Source organism: Dermacentor variabilis, chromosome 4 (assembly GCF_050947875.1).
Source record: "Dermacentor variabilis isolate Ectoservices chromosome 4, ASM5094787v1, whole genome shotgun sequence".
NCBI lineage: Eukaryota > Metazoa > Arthropoda > Arachnida > Ixodida > Ixodidae > Dermacentor > Dermacentor variabilis.
In genome coordinates, this window is record NC_134571.1 from 76,929,507 (window position 1) to 76,952,116 (window position 22,610).

Sequence of the window (22,610 nt, forward strand, 5' to 3'; positions counted from 1 at the left end):
AACAATTAAATAAAACATTGACTTAGAAGGGTCTATGCAGAATGTGGTATATACTGGTGCTTTAAGGAAGTTTAGTCCAGAACGTGCAAGATCAGACTTTGGAAGGTGTCAACAACTGTACGCTTGCATAAAAAATTAACTGTTGTCATCATGTTCAACATAGGCCTCTGCTATGTAGCAGGCACCATAGCCAACACAATTTCAACTTGCAGTGAAAAAAGCCTTTTGGGATAATTTTCATGCCTGTGTTTGTAGTCTCCCTTACAATGTGCTACACAAGTTATGTACAGGTGCCGACAAAAGTGGTATACTCTGCGTAGGGGAGCCGGAGCAACGGCAAACTGCATCGCATTGCCATCTACAGGCAGCATCTGGGATCATGTCTGCCGATAATAAAAGGCACCCATTGGCTGTCTCAATCCCAGATGCCGCTTGTAGATGGCGTCGCGATGCAGTGTGCCGCTGCTCCGGCTCCGCTGCGTGGAGTATACCACTTTTGTCGGCGTCTGTACAAAATTATGAGAAACTGTAAGTATAATCTGTGCACTGTAAAGACAGTGCCTGAAAAGGATGGAGGAAGATGGGGGGGGGGGGGGGGGTTGGCATACACAGTGCAGCTCACCAATGCCAATTGTCCAATGGTGTCAGACAAAAATGATTCCCTTCTCTCAAATTCTTGAAATTAATGGTTTTGCAGTCTTACAGTTGCACATTCTTCACATGCTTGTTGATATTCGCAAGTAGTTTATTATGTGCATGCAACAAGAATGTGAGACGAAAATCGTCAACAAGTGGGTCGACAGCATGTGAAAGCTATATAGTGGATGCATGTTTGATATTTTCGTAAAGGTAAAGGTTGCTCGATCTTTTGTAAATATGTACAGAAGTCATGTTATATTTCGTCAAGCAGACCATGTTTTTATATACAGTGTACAGAAAAGAGGATGTTGGCAGCTAGGATGTTAACATTTGTTTTGCATCAAAGATGCCAAATACACTGTTTGCTGTTGTGAAGCATAATAGTAGGCATTTCCTTAAAGTTAAATATTTATTTGTTATTGTGCTAGTCATTGTGACACTTGACCTTACATGCACTTATCAGATAAGACTTGTTGAATGAATATACATTTTTTTTTAAAATTGTGATGGAACTTCATGTTACAGGAGTGCTTCATGTTATGGTGTCTTTTCAGGCCCGGAATAATGTCTGCATTGCCTAAATAAACCCCTGCATTGAGAATTTACATTGGCTTACGTTGCAAGATTTTTTAACACTGCGAGTTTTTTTACAATGTTATAGTAGTGTGAGAAAAGGCTGGATCCCACTCTGGTTTTTGTTCATCCCACACTGCTTGACTTGCGTCATTAGCCCAAGATTTATCAGGTGCTCAGCAATCTAAGTTGATTGCAGTTGCATTTGCCGATTCAATGAAGTATTTCAGCATGTCCTTGTTAAACAAGGTAACTTCAGCAACAGGACCCTGTCATCTGAAACATGCTGGCAACTATCAAGGTGATGAAGCAATTAGTGGCCATGTAGGAGCTGACCATCAAATGGATAAAGCCTTGTTCATGTACTGCATCAATTATCTGTGTGAAAATATTCTGTCCTTCACGCAATGCGTCTTATGATGTTGTTAGGCTAGTGCAATCAATCGCACTATATATAGCAGAGCAGGTGAAGTTTTGGACAATTAGTGGCATATAGGTGACTGATGACCTTAATGCACTGTAACTGGGCCTGGCCTTGGTCACCTAAAGGTGGAAGAATTGACATTTTCTCCAGATCTGACTTGTTTGGGAGCAGGCGCCATAGCAATGTTGGGCAAAACACCGCATTGTCTCTGTCGCAAGAGGACAACATACATAAAAGAGATCACCATGTATAATTGTGCATTATGTTGCCTATAGGCACTTTAGCCACGATGCTCAGAAGTGTATGAAGATATATGTGGGAACTGTCACACCCAACACTGGAGAGAGAATCGTCATGGTCAGCCTATTGTTATGTCCACTGCAGGACGAAGGCCTCTGCGAGCTATCTCTAATTACCCCTGTCTTGCGCTAGCTGATTCCAACTTGCATCTGCAAATTTCCTAATTTCATCACGCCACCTAATTTTCTGCCATCCTCGACTGTGCTTCCCTTTCTATGCACCCATTCTGTAACTCTAATGGTCCACTGGTTATTTGCCTTACGCATTACATGGCCTGCCCAGCTGCATATTTTATTGCGACAGCAATTATATGGACACTCCAGGCACATTTCTGCCGTCGCCGTCGCTGTGAGGTTTCGTATAAGTGAAAGCGTGTGAGGGTGAGCTGGCGAACGCGCTTCAATCTCGCGTGCGTAAGTGAAGAACGCGGCTCGGATGCGTACCCTCTCCTGTGGCGTGCGAGACGGGGGTGAGGCGAGGGAGGCGGAGTGTTCTCCGGCGGCTGCTAGGGTGCCTCGATGTCCTCCTCGCCCGCATCTCCGTACAGATTGGAGACAACCGTGGCGTCTACTACGGCGTTGGTCACGCGAATCGCGGACGCCGTAGGAACGCGTTGCCGGCACTTGTGCGTCTTGAAAGCGCTCTGCGACGTGGCTAAAGTGCGCGCTCGCGCGCGCCTCATCTTCCAAGCAATTTGCGATGTTTGCATAGGGCGCGTAGTGCCGGTAGCTTCGTATGCGCTGTGATTTCGACGTTTTGTACGCGTTCAAGCGACCGATTATGCCACGATTCCTAATTCCAGCGTTTTCACAGGCAGTTTCCGCTCTCATTGAGCGATGTGTGTTCATGTTTACCTGTGCGCGCGTGACACCGTGTTGGTTAATTTAGTTAAAACAAGTTGACGGGCTGGTTGGGCATGATAGAATGGTGCAAGCGCGACTGAACAAGGACGTAGAAAGAAGCAGGCACAAGGACAGAGCTGTCTCAGTGTGTCTGTTTCTTTCTACGTGCTCGTTGAGTCATGCTTACGCAGGCTATGGTTAATTTAGTTAGTAAGCGAATGTTTACAAGTTTACACGGCCAATAAAACTATTATCCTTACTTCGTAAAGCTATCTTCTAATTTCCCATCGCAATCGGGGCTTCGCCTTTCCGGCAGAACTGCGAATTTTTTAAAATCTTAATGTCAACTAGAACATTGGCTATCCCTACTTGCTCTCTGATCCACACCACTCTGTTCCATCGCTCTGTGCACAGTCTTTAACGTGTTCTCAAGCTTCTTTGTTAAGCTCCAAATTTCTGCCCCATGTGTTAGTGCCGGTATAATCAATGAATCTACACTTTTCAACAATTTTTTTTTGTCTGGTAAGCTACCAGCCAGAATTCGGTAACGCCTGCTATGTGCACTCCAACCCCATTTCTTGTTCTTCTGTAAATTTTTTTTTTCTCTTGGTGATCGGGGTCCCCTGTGATTAATCAACTTGGATAAACATACTCCTGCACAGACTAGCGGCTGACTGGCAATAATGAATTCTTCTTCCATTGCCAGGCTATTGAACATTATCTTTGTCTTCTGCATATTAATCTACAACCCTACACTTACACTTTCTTGGCTAAGGTCCTCAATAATTTGTTGCATTTAATCCCCAGTGTTACTGAACATTACACCGTCATCTTCAAGCTTGAATACTCAAGCATGCAGTGAACAACATCGGAGAGATTGTGTCTGCTTCCTTGACCCCTTTGTTGATATGTAAATTAATTTTTTTTTGTAGACAACCAAAGTAGCTGTGAAATCTTTATAGATATTTTCCAAGATATTCGCGTATGCCTCCTGTACACCTTGAATGTGCAATGCCTCCGTGACTGCTGGTATCTCTACTGAATCAAATGCCTTATCATGATCTATGAAAGCAATATGAAGAGGTTGATTGTACTCCGCAGATTTCTCAATTACCTAGCTTGCCACATGGATTTGGTTCAGTGTAGAATATCCCTTCCAGGAGCCAGCCTGTTCTCTTGGTTGATTGAAGTTGAGTGTCTCGCTGAGTCTATTGAAAATTATCTTGATGAATAATTTATACTATATATTATATATTTTATTCTTATACGGAGGTGAAATGCGCGTCACGTGACTTCTCGTGACGACAGAATTTGCAAGTATTTCAGTCTTCCTGTGTGTGCGCGAGGAAAGAGAAAACAAATTGGCAAGCTTTACGAATTTATTAGGGCAGAATTGCTGCCCTAATAACATCGCATTAGATTACACATGTTGCATATGGGATGACAATTGGGACAATTGTGCGCATCGCATTTCCTTCTATTTTAACCTAAAAGGCAGGGAGTCGGCCTCAGGTAGCTTAACTTCTCCTGCTTACAAGAACATTTGCGCCCAATCTATTTTATCGCCCAATCCTAATGTGTGTAGTCGTTTATTTCTCAGTATGGTATGATGAACTTTATTCAGGTCCTGAAGATCAACCCTTAGGTTGACGCAGGCGGCTCCCACGTGAGTCGAGTCATTTTGAGTTGCACTGAACAAAGAAGAAGCATGTAATCTGTCCCGTGCGCGAGTGCCCACCGCGAGCCAGCCAGCACTGACAGAAGAAGAATCGCTCGAAGGGCAATCGACTGCGAGTGCTCACCGCTCCTCAGAGTTCTGGCTTTCCCTTCCTCGGCACGGATGTTCGTCTAACGCGACCATGGAGTCCATTATTCTGTCAGATTCTCCGCAACACATTGGCACAATTCATTGGGAGAAGAGCTGGGCTTCGCAAGAAATCCACCACTCCGGAGAGCTGCCACAGCCGCGGGGGCCGCAGAAGGAACCCCCAGCAGTCAGTGGGTCTGGCGAGCAGTTGCTCCCCGAGGAGGACACGTCGCACGCTGGCTGTTGGCTGCGCTACGTCTCGTTCGTGGTGCCCATTGCCATGGCCATGTCGGCGACGCTGTTCACCTTTCCCACCATCCTCGTGGCGCGCATCGGGGCCTGCCAGCGCGGCTGCTTCCCCCTCCCCAAGGACCTGATCCTCTCGCTCAACCGAAACGTGCATCCGTGTGACGACTTTTACGGGTGAGGCGTTCAGCTGCTTCCATCTGTGCTTCCGCTACGCCCTACGGTCTCTGGCGTCCTAGCTCCAACTCATTTAATACTTCCTTTAAAGGACTCTGGTCTTAGCAATCATCGGTTTTAAAAAAGAACATACAGCAGCTTACGGCATAATGCGTTGTTAATACATGAGTTCTTTGTGTTCAAGCGGCGATAATTCTATGTCGTCTGAGCCGATGCAAGTTACCTTAGGCCGGCTGATGCCCGAGCATTTAACTTAAAACATATGGTTTTTCAGAATTATTATATATCTGTTTAGTCGGCGTTTCCTTTTTTTTTGTTTGAGTGTTTGAGAGGAGTGCTGTAAACAATGATTCTTTCTGACTCTGAAAATGTGTAACTCTTTACAGGCATGGTGCTCGAACATGAGAATCACTGAACAAGATGGGTGAACTGCAATGCATTATGTGCACTTAGTGTGTGCTTAGACTGAACTCATACACTTGTTTAAACTGTATCTTCATTTTTTTTTATATATAGGGGCATAAAGTCGCTTGTTCTGCAGCGCATGCGCAGAGGCAGATGTCATACTTTCTATGAAAACCTCTAATAATGTTTCGTTACCAACTTTGGTACGCATTAAGGTTAGTTAGTGCTGATGCCATTGGACCACTAGAAATGCATATACTGGCACGAAATCAGGTGAAAACTGCTGTCTTTCAGTTCACAAGGACTGGGAGAACAGTACATAGAGCACAAATGCATTTCCATGTGAACGTCGGGATAACAATTTCAGTACTGGTGCTATGTATTGACAAAAAGTATTTTGTTGCACTGTATCTATTACGTTTTTAGAATAATCGTCACATTGATATTTGTCCGATATTGCAGTGACATAAATTCAATGACTTGACAACAGCTCATCTGGTTGGAAATTAACTTGGCACAAGAAAGACACTGACCACAGTCAAAATGAAAATTTCACTATGGTCGTTTTCTTGCGCTTTTGCAGCGACATGTAAAATAAGAATTCAACCTTCCAGGATCGCGAACGTGATAAGTAGAGCTAACTATAGCACCTGCGCAGTTGAAACAAGCTTGAACATTGAGTGTCTACACCACATCTACAGCAGTGCTTCCCAAAGTGGCTACTAGCCGTAAGTGGAGGGAGCATTAGCTGAGCTACCAGCTGGCTTGTAAACGTCTAGGTCTTGAGTACAGCCTACGAAAGACAGCTCCCAGTTGTGGCATTAGCTAGATCCAGCTGGAAGGTAGACGTCTACTAGCTAGCTGCGGGCTTCCTGGGCTGTAAGCTACACGGTCCGGTTCAGGATCGCTGCGTATCGATGTTTAGCGCTGCTTCGTGTTTAGGGCATGTGTGCACTCGAGTTCCACGTCGTGATTGGCTGCATGTCGAAGCTGTTCGGTGCTTCGCGTTCCTGTACGAAATGCTCAGTGCGATTCTTGGTGTTTATCGTAGGTACTCGACGATGCTCCGCTTCGAGTTTACGAGCCACCATGCGCTCACTTTATAAAACCCCTGCACTGATGCGCACCGAACACGCTCTTTTTTGCGTGTTGACGCTGCGCCACGCACGGCACGTGCCCACATATACTCAACTGTGAGGTTTCATACTCAGCGCCTCTTACTTCGTGTTTTTCTTCTCTCGTGCTCCTCTCAACAAGTAGCTCCCACATGCTACCTGTGCTTCCCAGCTCCCCGACGAGAGCGCACGACTCACGGATGCCATAGCTTCGCATGGAGGCGAGAAACCAAGCCAGAAACAAAGTTGGTGAAGTAGACGAAGCTATCGCTTTATTATAAAGAAAGAAAAAAAAAATGTCTTCTCACATAAGCGCCGCCGAGGGTAAATGTATGTACACATTTCTGGGGTATTCTTGCGAGCCTGTCGATTCGGGAGGCGCCAAACATTCCCTCTGTTCACCTTGTTATCTTGCTTAAACATTTCGATAGCTGCGCGCATTCTAAAGTGGTTGCCGAAAACTTTCATGCCCAGGCACGTGTGCAGTGGCTGGGACGCCGAGCACGGTCACCGGACACCGATAGACAGGTACCGAATAACGTTCACGCGGCGCGTCATCAATGCCATACTGCTTGAGAATACTCCCCGGCGTTCCACGAAGGCGAAGGGAAAGGCTGCAGGATTGTTATTCCGATGCCTCAGCCAGGTGAGTTAAACACAGGCACGGTTACATGCAGCGCGCTATATATCTAGCTGTTATGCACTTATAGATATATATATATATATATATATATATATATATATATATATATATATATATATATATATATATATATATATATATATCCTGAGCAAAGACACGGAATCTTCACTTTTGGGGAAGAATAGACAATAGTTACTGTCTCAAATGGAATTCTTACAGTGTGTTCTAAACCTATAGCACATGGAGCAGCCGAGTCAAATCACGTGTTTGGCTAAGCTCGCTCATACCACTGTAGCAGCAAACCTATGTTCAGTTTTATACAACATTGCTTTTGCAGTGTTGTATACTCACTTTTGCAGTGTTGTATGCGGTTGGGTACTCGACATAGTAATATTTCTAGCAGCATATCTTTTTTAAAATAGAAAGACGATCTAAACAATAAGCCAGCAACCCCGTTAAGAAATTGAATTCATAATGCAAAGAAGGGGTAAGGCGTGCAGTATATATATATATATATATATATATATCTATACACGAGGGGACATATCACAAATGGAATAGGCCAGACTCGATCGGATACGATCGACGTGCCGAACAAAGGAACACCGCAAGGGGCGATAATCTCCCCGATTCCCTTCAACGTCACGATGCTAGCGCTGACCAAAGAGCTGCGGAAGATCCCCGACCTAGGTTACGCCCCGTACGCAGACGACATCACGCTCTGGGCCACCAAGGGCTCCCTAGCGCGAAAAGTGGCGACCCTTTAAGAGGCCGCGACGGCCGTGGAGATATTTGCGGCAGCGAGCGGGATGCGTTGCGCGCCCAAGAAGTCCGAGGTGATACGGGTGCATGGAGGACGACTCTGAAGGCAACTAACTTGTTTTATATATATATATATATATATATATATATATATATATATATATATATATATATATATATATATATATATATATAAAATTTTTTTGTTAATTTTAAAGGGAGAGAACAAGTTAGTTGCCTTCAGAGTAGTCTCCTTGAGCTGCAATGCGCATGTCAATTCGTTTTTTCTTCCACTGTTTGATGTATTCTAAGAACTTTTTATTTAGGATGCTGTCGAGGGCCACCTGCGAAACTACTTTTAGGCCGGTACATCATTGAAAGGCTGCCCCTTCAAAAACTTTTTTTTTCGCTTCTGCATTATTTTAGTCAAAATCCATTAGCATGCACTCCAAAATGCATGTGTTCTCTGAAAACTCTAGATTGTCATTCGGCCAATCTTGGTTGATTGTTTCACGAACGAAATCAACACCTTTGTCGGTCCCACTGTTTGAAGGGCGGCCCGAACGAGGTATATCTTCATGCTCAGTCTGCCATCTTTGAATCGACGGTACCGGTTGTAGACTTGAGTATGGCTCAATGCTTGTTTCTGGAATGCTTCTTGAAGCATTCCGTTAGATTCTGTGAATTTATTCCAAAAGAAAACAGTTTGATGCAGAGACGCTCCTCACGATTTCAAATGATGGTTTCGCAATTGCGTCGTGTTTAACCACTTCAAAATACAGCGATGCGCAGAATGACTTGCTTCTTCGCCAGGGCACCGATAGCAGAGGGTTATAGCTAGTTGCACCTAGTGGTGGAACATAGACGTAACCTCATAATGGGCGTGAAAACGCAAGTTCGGGTTATTTTGGGTCACGCCACGTACATAGGGTGTTTCAGCTAACGTTAGCCTAGCTATTAATAGAAAAATAATTATTTAAGAAAACGCGGCGACGATGCGATTGTAAGACATGCGGTGTCCGGTCGTCAGACCTCGTGAGGAACGAACAGCGTAGGTTTTATAATCGTATCTTGCACCGTGATTTTGTAACATTTTTTTTGAACAGCTTGACACAAGACATATGTTGAGCATGTATTAGCATGTTTAACGTTAGGCAGTTTTGGATCATCATCATCATCATCATCATCATCATCATCATCATCCCGGTTACGCCCACTGCAGGGCAAAGACCTCTCCCATACTTCTCCAACTACCTCGGTCATGTACTAATTGTGGCCATGTTGTACCTGCAAACTTCTTAATGTCATCCGCCCACCTAACTTTCTGCCGCCCCCTGCTACGCTTCCCTTCCCTTGGAATCCAGTCCGTAACCCTTAATGACCATCGGTTATCTTCCCTCCTCATTACATGTCCTGCCCATGCCCCCCCCCCCCCCATTTATTTTTCTTGATTTCAACTAAGATGTCATTAACCCGCGTTTGTTCCCTCACCCAATCTGCTCTTTTCTTAACGCTTAACGTTACACCCATCATTCTTCTTTCCATAGCTCGTTGCGTCGTCCTCAATTTAAGCAGAACCCTTTTTGTAAGCCTCCAGGTCTCTGCCTCATACGTGAGTACTGGTAAGACACAGCCGTTATACACTTTTCTCTTGAGGGATAGTGGCAACCTGCTGTTCATGATTTGAGAATGCCTGCCAAACGCACCCCAACCCATTCTTATTCTTCTGATTATTTCAGTCTCATGATCCGGATCCGCAGTCACTACCTGCCCTAAGTAAATGTATTCTCTTACCACTTCCAGTGCCTCGCTACCTATTATAAATAGCTGTTCTCTTCCGACACTGTTAAACATTACTTTAGTTTTCTGCAGATTAATTTTTAGACCGACTCTTCTGCTTTGCCTCTCCAGGTGAGTGAGCATGCATTGCAATTGGTCCGCTGAGTTACTAAGCAAGGCAATATCATCAGCGAATCGCAAGTTACTAAGGTATTCTCCATTAACTCTTATCCCCCAATTCTTCCCAATCCAGGTCTCTGAATACCTTCTGTAAACACGCTGTGAATAGCATTGGAGAGATCGTATCTCCCTCTCTGACGCCTTTCTTCACTGGGATTTTGTTGCTTTCTTTATGGAGGACTACGGTGGCTGTGGAGCCGCTATAGATATCTTTCAGTATTTTTACATACGGCTCGTCTACACCCTGATTCCGTAATGCCTCCATAACTGCTGAGGTTTCGACAGAATCAAACGCTTTCTCGTAATCAATGAAAGATATATATAAGGGTTGGTTATATTCCGCACATTTCTCAATCACCTGATTGATAGTGTGAATATGGTCTATTGTTGAGTAGCCTTTACGGAAACCTGCCTGGTCCTTTGCTTGACAGAAGTCTGAGGTGTTCCTGATTCTATTTGCGATTACCTTAGTAGGTACGTTGTAGGTAACGGATAGTAAGCTGATCGGTCTATAATTTTTCAAGTCTTTGGCGTCCCCTTTCTTATGGATTAGGATATTAGTTTTGGTTGGGTGTCCGCAACCACCCACGTGCGCAGCGCGCGAGTTAGTGCGTACAGTCGCGATCAATTTGAAGGTGATCGCTCGAGCGGCTACCAAAACTAGGAGCAGCTCCACGTTACGTCATCACCGTCGGTCGAGAGGGAAACATCAGATAGCTCCCCTCTCTCTCTTTTGGTGTTCCCTGAAAAGCTGTCCCTCCCGTCACCGTTCATGGCATAACCTGCGAATTCATTTCGATTGTGTTATGAGCGTTTGCACAGAGGCGTCATTGTTAGCCAAGATATGCATGAGGAAGCGACGCACACAGATCATTGCCATGAAAGGGAAACAAACACAAAAATGTGGCGAATTGGTCTTGGGGGTGATGGTTGCAGCCTGGAAAAGCATAATAGGGGAAGAAGGCAGTGCAATTTTTATCTTCGCAGTTCCGAAATCGGCCGCTATGCTGCTTGGAAGGACCGCCAGTCGATGCTCGCGCGATCACCTTCAAATTGATCGCGACTGTACGTAGCAAAGCGCGCGCGCACGGAACGGCAATAGTTGGTCGAACGCAAAAGTTGAGAAGGCAATTGCTGTCTTGCAAGCGCAGGAGTCGGTAGTGTGCTATTCAGCGCCGCCATATGCCAGCTTTTGAAACTGTGTAGCCAATATCAGCCGCTTCGAAGTTAAACTACAAGCCGAAGTCATTTCTTCGGCAGGAGGAATATCTAAAAATGCGCTGTCGTGGACATGCGAGAACACGCGACAACGTCCCGCAAAGGCCGCAGAGCCCGCAGCGGACGCTACGGAGCTTTTGAAAAGCTGTGTACTGCGCATGCGCACTGCCGCCTCTGCGGGATTCTTGCGTACGCAAAGCTATTGCGGACGCCCAACTAAAACTGTCGAATATCGAAAAATGCGCTCTCGTTAAGACACGAGAACACGCGGGAACGTCCCGCAAAAGCCGCATAGCCCGCAACGGACGCTACGCAGCTTTTGAAAAGCTGTGTGTGCACGCACGACACCGTGTGAGCTCCTGCGCACTGCGCATGTGCACTGTCGCCTCCGCTGATTTCCAGCGTACGCAGAGCTGCTGTGGACGCGCAACTAGATGTGTCTATTGCTCACTGTTTGTGCCTACGTAGTGGCATGGATGTTTATATTGCCGCTTCTCCATCGCAGACTGAGCGGGAAGGGATAGACAAGATGAAAACATTTCTCGATGATCTGGGTCTCCCTTGGCCGAGCAAATCATCTTCATCTCGGCCACAGCTCCTCAACATCCTGGTGCGGGCGTCGCTCGAGTTCGGAATGCCAATGTTCTGGGCCTTCTACGTGGGTCGCCATCCGTCCCGCACTTCCGAGAACACCATCTACATGACGCTCGACCCGCGCTGTATGGCGTGGATTAGCGACATCGAGGCACTCAGGGTCCGAGGAAAAGAAGACGCCTATCTGAGACGCTGCGCTGAGGTCGTTGGTCGCGAAGGCCAGTCCTACTCCCGCATGATCAGCGGGGTGCTAGACATCCACTTCGCCATCGTCGACCTCGTGAGAAGTCACTGGTCCGAGTCCGCCATTCCTGCTTACAACAATCTGAGTGATCCTGACCTTCGGCGGGCAATCAACGGCAACCTTCCCGATGATGCACAGATTTGGCCACAGGACGAGGTGCTCAACCTTCAGCCCAACTTATTCGCGCAGCTGGACGCGATGTACCTGAGTAAGAGCGAGTTCCAGGAGAGATTCAAACTGTTCCTCGGCGCCTACGTTGTTTGGGCGCTGTCCCCGATGCTATCGCAATATTTGACGAGCAGCATGCTCGGGTACATGAATCGAGAAGTGAGCAAACGAGACTACCGTTTCCTCAAGTGCATCGAAGCGATTGAGTCTCTGTTGCCGCTTGTCATGTGGCAGCTCAAGCAGGACGCTCAACAAGACACCGCGCCCTCGTGGAACATAGTCCGCTTGAGCGTACACTCGGTGAACTCTTGGATACGCACGTACGGAGAGTCGACCGAGCAGCTCGCGAATGCCATCACGACAAAACTGGCGTCCAACGCCTTCAACATGACCAACACTTGGGACTTGCTCGACGACGCGTACAGCTATTTCCCCAACTCCACGGCCGCCTCATTCTTCGATTCGTACCGAAGGGGAGCCTGGGCTACCGCCAAGTTTTTCAAGAACTCGCTGCGTCAGCCGGAACACAGCATCTATCACGTGCCCGGACTCGCCGGTCTCCGACAGTACCAAGTTCTTACGGCACGCGAGGTGGTGGTCTGTCCCTTCCTGGTGAGCCCACCGCTCTACGAAAGTTGGCATCCACCACCGATACTTGCAGCGCTGGCGGGAACTGACACTACGGGCCAGATTTTGGCCGTTCTCAAACTATTCTTCTACTACAACGATCGGTTCGAGGTGAGTGCTCGTGTATATCTCTGCACCGCGAAATATTATTTCAAGGTCAAAGGAACAAGGCGTGTTCGATCTTGGCGCGTGTAAGTGCTAACTAATAAAAGCTGCAGCGCGAACCGGAAAGGAAATGAAGTCACACAAGCAATCTATGAAACTTGCGAGGGATAAATATTTTGGCCATAAAGGATCGAAGACGCCAAATCTTCATTTTGTGACGGAAAAAGCAGACGGCAATCTCTTAAGTCATTCTTTACAGCCGAACCGGCCATTCGACGAAAGGCTGGTGCCTTATAGAGCGGTGAATGTGTATATAGAACATCTGAACACGCTGAACGCACGACCTCTTTCGCCATGCTGATGATTATGTGGTGTCACGAGTGGCAGTACTAGTGGCAGTGTGTATACTAACGCCGTTACACAGGCTGCTGGTACTCATTTCTTTGCGCAACGCCACCTCGGTGCATATCGGGTCAAATCAGTGATCAAAGGCGATACGAGGGGGCAAGGATAAGCGCTCAAACTTGAATGAGCGAAAGTTATGCAGTGTAAGTCCATTTGTGACAAAATTTGGGCCTTCTGGAACAAATATTTTGCAGGCGCCGAGCCAAGTTGCGCTGCATTTTCTCGGCGTGATATGCCGCCGCATACTTTGACAAACGTGACGATATCTAAGCATCCAAACTTTCGCTGCCTTCACCAATGATACTCCTTCAACGTCCGCGTCACAGGTCCCGGTTCATGTACTTGCATGCGCATGTGAGCGCGTGTGCGCGTGCGCGAGTCGCGCGCTGTTCCTCAAAACTAAATTACTAACCGTAGTGTGGGGGGCTCCGGGCCAAGTTTGACCACCTAGGGTTCTTTAACCTGCGCTCTATGCATGGTGCACGGTCATTTCTGCATTTCGCCGCTTTCGAAATCCGGCCGTCGCGGTCGGGATTCGATCCAGCGACCTCGTGTTAACAGCGCCATGCCATAGCCGCTAAGCCGCCACGGTGGGTCAGTCATATATCACTGAGGGTATGTATGTGTGCAAGGCTGAAAATATGAGAACAACCTACTCAGCCATACTGGCGAACGCATTGTATACGATTGCTGCGCATGTCAACATCAAAGCGTAGCGGGGAGGTTACGAATTGTTCTTTTTTTTTTCGGGTGCGAAACGGGCAGGTTCGCATTAAAATGCTTCAGATATGCGTCTCGGCAAAAAAAAAAAAAAGAGACAAGAAAGAAAGCAGATTTGTGCGACATTGCCGCATCGCAACTCAATTTCTAGCGGAACTGTTTCTTTCGGATAGTTGCATTGAGATTTTCACTTGCCTGTAATTGAATCACACTTTTTTGTGAAACGTTCGCTTCATATGACTCGCTCGTTTGAAACGTTGTCCGCATACATCGTGATAATTTTTAAATTCTATGGAATTTTGAAAATAACCTTTGAGAGAGCATAATTCTTGTCGTTGAGCCGTATTATCGAATGGGCAGACATTACTCGCACGAGAAATTGAAACACTCATTGAACTAAATAACAAAAAATGACTACTAAGCTTTTTTGTTAATTACTTTACGGCACATGTTGCCATTTACGAATTGCAGTCGATGAGTTTGCAAGACGCATCCACTTGAACTGAATTTCCAGAATGACGCCAATTTCGAGATATCATTTACCAAAGTGTGGGACAAAATAGATGGGCGTTCCAGTTATATGTTTGCGCTTCAATGCATAAAAGGGCGTTTTGTTTAAAAAAAAAAGTAAATGGACCAACACTGAATCCTTACGGCGAGTTCGATGGCGCATATCTCCAAACTGATGTCCTTTCAGAAGTTCATTCCAAGTGGATACGCCTCAGAAACTCACAGGCTGCAATTCGCAAATTACAACGTGTGCCGCAAAAATATTATTTAGGAAGTTCATTAGCAAATTCTTGTTGATTAGTTGAATATGTATTTCGATTATTCATGCAAGTACTGTCCGCCTTTAGAATTATTTCATCTGCAACAGGCGATTTCGAAAAATTCCATAAGACTTAAAAATTATCATCCCTTCTAACGCTTTCGAACGCTTGCTTAAGTTTTCAGCCAATGCCATAATTCTCTTACACACTTTCAACTTTTGCACTCGCATCAGCCATAGTGTTTCCTCCATTTTCACCCCATTTGAACTAAGGTGGTAATAATTCTGCGCTGTAAATGAACCATATCTTTCACATCTCCCAAAATCTGCCCCCAATTATCGCGAAATATAAACAAGGTGATTCAGTTAGTTTACTGAGGACACCGCGAGGCTCTCGTGTGTGTATATACATATATATATATATATATATATATATATATATATAGCCCTGAAATACAGGAAAAAAATAGGGTTCAGTAATTTTTTGCAAAGATCGTAAGTAAGCCAGAAGCTATGGCTGTCTGAGTAGTGAAATTTCAAAATAGAATCAAACACAAACATTCGTGAAAAAATGACCACCGAATATTGAATTCAATACCGAGTTTTTTACTAATTTCTAAAGCAACGTCATAAAGTTTACGCGGAGTGTCTGGAAAAATAAAGGAAGTACGGCTTGTATACATTTAGTTAGCACATATACGTAAAAGCGTTCAAAATTACACGCTCGGACAAGTAAGGAGCTTGTATATCATAAACACCTCCTTTCAGTTACCTGAAGCACCAGTGCAATGGCAGTAACGAAAGAAAGAAAACAGCAGGTTACGAGGTAAAACTGCAGTGTTATGTACAATGAAATAGAGAGAAGTGTGATGCTATAGGACCGCACATTGTATTAAACGGATGAAGACGTGGTGAAACTGACCGAGTTAGAATAAATTCGCATATAAGCTGCCTAAAAGCGAGCAAGCCGTATTGAATGAATCGAAATTATCGAGCTCCAAGTATCCTGTACCGTGCGTTCGATCGGGATGTGGTGTCCCTGTGCAGCCACCGTGGTTAGCGCGCAGCAGAATCATTCGGAACAGTCCTTACAACATCCATCGTGTACTGTTCCTTTCGAGAATCCGATAAGTGTCCTTGTGTCATATATTTGAAAGAAACAAATATTCGACAACATCGACTAGCGAATTGTGTAACCAAATACGAATCGAACAGCGAGCATGTACTCGAATTGTATTCAAAACTTCGAAATATCGCACACCCCTACATAATATAAGCTGCAGATTAACGATGTAGGCATTCCGCGACAACGGTAAAATACGCGTGTAACGTTTTTCGAGTGCTTGCTTATTAATCGCACTAGCATGTTCGCTTTGGAAATGTCCCGTATCGACTTCTCCCCTCTCGCGTGCGCAGGCTTACAGCGAGGCCCGCCTGGACCAGGGGGCGCGAGATATGCTTGCGAGCATGCGGCGTTTCTCGGAGTTGGTGAAAGCCAGCGATATCATGAAAAATGCGAGCCTGCGCGAAAAGGACGACGTGTGCTCGGCAAGCACCGCAGCCCACACCGCCAGCCTCATGCTAGACGTGATGGAGCAGCGCCACGCACCGTCCGCGGCTGGCCACCATGTTGCTCCGACCCACGGCAAAACCCACAGGCTCTACGAGAACGAGCGTGTGTTCCAGAGATTCAGGCCCGAGCAAATCTTCTTCCTGCTCAGTTGTTTCTATCATTGCGGGAATGCCGGAAGCAGGCGTCAGGGAAAGGTGCGCGTTCTTTTCCCGATTTGCCAGAGCGTATTATATTAGCGAATCGATCGCGTTATGACGAGGTGATTGAACGCGCGCGTTCTTTATACCGAAAGCACGTGAGTCTCGATGTGTCGTGCATTCATGGTTAAGGCAACGCTTACAGCAGCTACGCCGTTCTCCTGAGGCTGCGAAGCTATTCAGAGCAAGGATCATATTCACAAAAAAAGTTATACAATTATTCTTCAGAGTGAATTCCAGCCAATTCCGATGCTGAACATGATAAGCCAAGGCGGTTGGACAGGGTCAAAAAAACACAAGAGATGAGAAATAATAAGCGAAAAGTAAGATGGACACACGCTCGAAGGGAAGACGAGGGCAAGCGCTGGATGCAATGCAAGACCAACTAGTGAAACAAATATTCTTCCTAGAGCAAAAAAGCACGTATGAATGGAAAGACTTGTGAATTCGACCCCTCCCTTCGTTCTCGTTTTAGAGTTGTCTTTCTGGACTCTGGTACCTGAGAAAGATGTGTGCGTTGGTGATATAGATGCATGTCGTTGTCCTTCTAATTACTTCTAGCTTAAATGAAATTGTAGGGTTTAACGTTGCGAAATTGCACAGTGGTTTATGAGGAATGCCGTAGTAGAGTACTTGGTATTACTTTTAAACTCCCGGTGTTCTTTAGCATGCACCTAACTTGAAGTTAGGCTACAGGAGCGCTTTTAAATTTCGCCCATATTTTAGCTGGGGATCGAACTCGCCGCCTCGTACTTGACAGCAGAAATCTATGACCACTGCGCCGCCTATTTCTAGCTTTGAGTGAGCTTTAGAGGAGCGTAAGCGAACACAGTTTTGGCAAACACAATTGGGGCTTGCCTGTTTCTTTTTGTTTTCGATTTTTTTCAGTGCTGCATTTATATTGCGATAGCAATTATATGGACACTCCAGACACATTCCAACAGTCGCGTCGCCGTCGCCGTCGCCGAGAGGTTTCGTATGAGTGAAAGCGTGTGAGGGTGAGCCGGCGAACGCGGTTCAATCTCGCGTGCGCGAGTGAGGAACGCGGCCCGGATGCGTGCCCTCTCCTGTGGCGCGCGAGGCAGGGGGTGAGACAAAGCCACGGGACTGAACAAGGACGTACAAAGAAGCAGGCACACAAAGACAGCGCTGCCTCTGCGTGTCTGTTCCTTTTTACGTCCTCGTTGAGTCACGTTTACACATTCTATTGTAGTTAATTTAGTTAGATAGGGCTCATAAATCTATCATCCTTACTTCGTACAGCTATCTACTAATTTGCTATCGTTATCGGTGCTTCGCCTTTCGGGCAGAGCTGTGGATTTTTTTCACAAGGTCGTCTTATCTACAACGCCAAGGCCAGATGCTTAGTTTCGTGCACTGCGTTTTTCAGCACTGACTGAATGCCAACCGCTGTGCATTAAAAATACTGCTTGAATTTGACCTTAGGCATCACAACTTGTCTATGGCATAAACCTGACTTCGTTACAATAAAATTCAAAGAGCGCTAAACGAACGGGACCAGAATGAGGAGGAGCGCCGTGTTTGTCTCCTCCTCATTCTGGTCCCGTTCGTTTAGCGCTGTTTGAATTTTATTGTTACCATGCAACACCAACTCGCCCAATCCGCTGCCCTTCGGACTTCGTTCTTGGCACATTAAGTGGGCCGTAATCAGAAGAGGCCATGAGTCAAGTTGCGGACAGGTTGTGGTATACAAATTAAAGGACAATGAAGATACGGCGTTTCTATACCCTTACATGCTTTGTATGTGGCAGCTGACACTGGGGATGCCATAATCTAGGATTATTTTAACAGGACTCATGTTTAAGCGCGCTTGATGATTCTCCCGTATTCTCAGCGACCCTCGACTCGAACCACATCCTTAAACAGAGTTGAGCACAACTCCGCCCCTCGACTGATAACGACGCTACACTTCTCAAGAATTGCCGCAGATGATCACGGAGTGCATTGAGCACTTGTGTCGCGGGATGGCATTGCTATCTGCTTTTTCTGAGCGCGACAGCGTTAAGGAGCTCGTGTCGCAGGAAGGTCGGCGGCGTCGGCAGCGTTAGCCGTGAGCGAAAAAATCCCGGAAGGCAATTCATAAATAAAAACAACTTGCAAGATGGGCTGGGTGGGAATCGAGCCAGGATCTCCGGAGTGTGAGACGGAGACGCTACCACTCAGCCATGAGTTCGATGGTTCGAAGCGTGACAAAAGCGCCTCTAGTGAATGCGGTGTTGCCTTAGAAACGTGCCGTATAAAGTTATACTGTGGTGTATATCGGTAATTATGAGCATGTAAATTACAGAAGTCGCAGTTAAACGAGTAGCGAAGTACGTTTCCGCCACATTCCTTCTGCGCTTGGCACACACGCAGAGCCATCTTGCGGCAAACTCAGAAGACCCCCTCCTTGCAATGTACGGCGCGGCCCCGACAGTTGGCGCGCCACTCGCCCGCTTCTCCCCTTCGTCTCGTTTGAGCGCATTGGGGCCGTGCGGGGACCGGTGCGAGGATGCCCTAATACCCTTGCGTTTAATAAGTTTTCTCGCTCTCTTTTCCCTTCCAACTTCCAGCGTGCGTCACTCGAACCCTCATGTTTAGGCGACGCGGCTCCTACTTCCGCATTCCTCATTCCTAGGTGCAGCGTCGGATGCGGGACGCCTCTGACGTGATCGCTGCGCCGTAGCGCGTCTGGTGGCAAAGCGTCCCCTGCGATGCGTGCCGTGCTGCTAGCGAGGAGTCATGCGTCTGTGTGGTGCTCCCAAGCGAGATAGAGGACGATCCCATCAAGGCGTCAGCGCCATGATCGCGTCCGCCTTCATGGCGCGTCGCGGCCCGACTGTCCGTGCCGATCACGACGTTTGGCTCGCTCAGATCGTTTCTCCCTCATAGTCACCGAGTTATTTGGTTCGTTCCGCTTGCTCAGGCGCACGTTTCGTCTTTGTGTGACTCAAGAACATGCCGAGCGACTGAGTGGGCGGTGCGAACGGGGTGCGATAACGCTATCGCGTTCCACTCTTGAAGGCGAAGCTTAAGCGTCCTCCAACTTTTGTTTGAGTGAAAGTGGAGTGTTGAGTGGTGGAACCTTCTGTAACACCGGGGTAATTAAGTCATTGATATCTAATCTCAGGGACTCGTCAAGTGTTGTGATTTGTCTTGACTGAATCGTTTATATCACTCAGCTTTAATTGATCGATATACCTAAAAAGGTTTGTTATTTGTGCCGGTTGTATAATGATGGCTTGAAAAAAAATGTGCTTGTTATAGTTGGCTGAGTTTAACGTCACAAAATAAACAGGTACTAGCCTATAAAAGTAGCCGTATGGTGGAGATTACCACGTTAAAGTCGACCATCTGGAGTTGTTCAACGTGTGTGCATGCGATGTTGGGCACAGGAACGTTCTCCTTTTTTACATTCCCCGCCCATCCGAATTTGATAAGCTTGGAATGGAAATCAGACTCGCGCCCTCATGCACAACGCCAGAGGTAGAGACAAAAAGAAATGCACAGTTTCGACTCGTGCGTAAGGTACAAACTCATCTATGTGAAAGTAATAAGTCGATAAATAAGCGCATTGGAAGCAGTCGGGTGAATATGTTCGAGTTACGTTTAACCAAAAATTTGCGATAAGCCGCAGTTTGGTCGCAAGTAAAACGTATACATTCAGCTGACATCAAACGGGAGGCAGTTCATCGAAAGGAAAATCGTTTTATCACTTTTTATCAAGTATAGATGCCACTGGAAGTTGGCCGGAATCCTTACGTTGCGCGACTGGTTGCCTGGTCCCACTTTGCAGATCGGCATTTGCAATATCGCTCTCCCGGCGTCGCCGCGGTTCCGGCGGGCATTCAAGTGCAGCCCCGAACGACTACTCATCACGAACTTCACGTGGCCAGAACCCCCAGAACCGACCACCGCCGCGCCGTAGTTCCCTCGGTGTCATCATAAGCTCCAAGTCAAGCGTAGCCGATTGCTGGAGAGGGACTTGCGCCTTGCGAAAGGTTTTGGAGGAAAGACCGTGCGTTTGTGTGTCTAGTGCTTTATCTACCTTTGGCTTATTAGACACTTATAGCTTTTTCTTTCTTGCTCTCTTGCCATACTCTTATTTGTTGTGTTTTCGCTCTATCGTAGAGGCAGCGCTGCGTGCTACATTAATGCATTGATAATGTTTCGTTCTTTTGGGATACTTCATGCGGTGCTTAGCGTAATGCGATTGACCTTGCTCAGCAGGGTACCCGAAACAGTTTACTCGGAGGTATACATTGTGCTGACTTGAGGAACAATGATGATCTGGCTAAGCGGCTTTATTTTGGCACTTAGACAGCAACGTGTGTGACTTGTGTATGGTGAAACAAAGCGTTACGTGGAGTTCACAACGACATGTCTTTTCTTTTTTGCTTGTTTCTGATAGTTTATTGTACGCCATGCTTTGTAGTTTATCAATTGCCCTTTTTTGAACAATAACTTGATGAAAGAAGAGTGAGAAAAATACGGGGACCGCTTTGTGTATCCTAAAAGCATTGGCATTTCCTACAGAGACTGAGAGTGACTATAGTCTTTTTTAAAGTTGAACGTTTTTGAATGTTTTACTTTGCAATGTTAAAAGATTTCCCAATTTTAGCCGATAGCTTCTAAAACGCACATGGCCTTCATATCACGTTTGCGAAATGGATATTTTCTCTGTGCGGTTATCATCCTTAATTCCTGTCTATGCACATCCATTAATATTTATGCTGTGGCCCAAAATGGTGTGCATTGTGGTCCAACCTACGTTAATCAACCAGATGTATAACAGTACTATGCAGACTGCCCAACGGATGTTCTTTTCCGCAACATGTGTTAAACTCTTAATCTCCGCTAGCGGGTGATAATGTTATAACGATAACTCTGATAGTGCTCTTGGCATCACCTGGACGTGAGCTCGATGTTTTAAGCGACTATGCCAGTGTCTTGTAAGAGTAGCGTTACTTGCTCGCTTTGCATGTGTATTATACATATACAAAGGGATTTATAAGTTTTGCAAAACGCTCATTAATAGCTGGACCACTACTCACTACTATAAACCGCCGGGCTTATAAAAGAACACAAAAATGTATACAAAACAACCCCAAAGGAGTCTATAAAGGAAAGCAATCTGAGCGTGGCCCTTTGTGTACTCAAAGGTCCATTGCATGGGGTGCCCAAGCCCTGTTTGCGTACGCAAAATCTAAAGCTGCTTATTGCTTCCTGCGAGAAGGAATGCTACGTGGGTGACCTCACGACCTTCTTCGCCTTGTTTCGTAAAACTATGTAGTGGCAAGCCTGCGTAGGCAAGGGCGTTTAAGGCAAGACCAGCCCACCAGTCGACGTGATCGGCCTGGTGGGCTCCGAAGGTTATTTCGCCGCTGTTAGCTTCCCTATTTTCTGCTATGACTGCTATTTCTCTGCTAAACGTTATAGGTCCTGTATAAATAAAGTCTTGTTCATTTCTTCGCCTGCACCTATACTCATGTTCCTTCGTCTTACAAATCGCTACCTCCGCCCCCTCCTCCCCGTTACTGCTCCCTGCCTAATAACGAGATTGTAAATCCCCAGAATTGGGTTATTTCATATTTTAACTGATCTGCGCATTTCGGCATAGCTTGTTCATGCATAACCGAAAAGATTGCAGGACATGAATGCACTGTGAAAAAAAAAAAGCCTTAAAATTACAGGAACATTTTACGGGACCGCAGCGCACGAATGCTATACCTGCCACTCCATGTAACGGGCTTCAACGGCGCCGAACCCGTTTCACAAATGAATCTTATTTTGAGTATGATAAGCAGTTATGGTTTAATGTGACTGATGTGGCGCGTACTGTTATTGTCTGCGATTTCTAGAAAGCCTATCCTATATTCGTTTCGCTAATGCAGCGTTAAAACTTCAATAGAACTAACTTTTCGCTCGGAACTTGCGCGACGACGCCCCCGCGCGGAAGAACACGGCCTCTGGTTTCCGTGGTGGTTTCGGATGTGCGAGCAGCGGCGGCGTCCCGTGCTTCATCATTTCCCGCGTGATTCGCTGCTGCATAATCCAACCTTGCGGCGTTGTGCATTCTCTGGCTCCTGTCAAATTAC

The 22,610-nt window shown here is 46.3% G+C and overlaps 1 protein-coding gene across 1 annotated transcript; it reads left to right on the forward strand.

The window, feature by feature from the left end:
• Nucleotides 1-4,637: 4,637 nt before the first annotated feature.
• Nucleotides 4,638-21,943, forward strand: LOC142578246 (uncharacterized). Its single transcript, XM_075687646.1, has 5 exons — nt 4,638-5,008; nt 7,003-7,174; nt 11,616-12,854; nt 16,159-16,509; nt 20,309-21,943. Exons 1-5 carry the CDS (start codon nt 4,638-4,640, stop codon nt 20,438-20,440), a joined length of 2,265 nt encoding a protein of 754 aa, XP_075543761.1. The 3' UTR covers nt 20,441-21,943.
• Nucleotides 21,944-22,610: the final 667 nt, after the last annotated feature.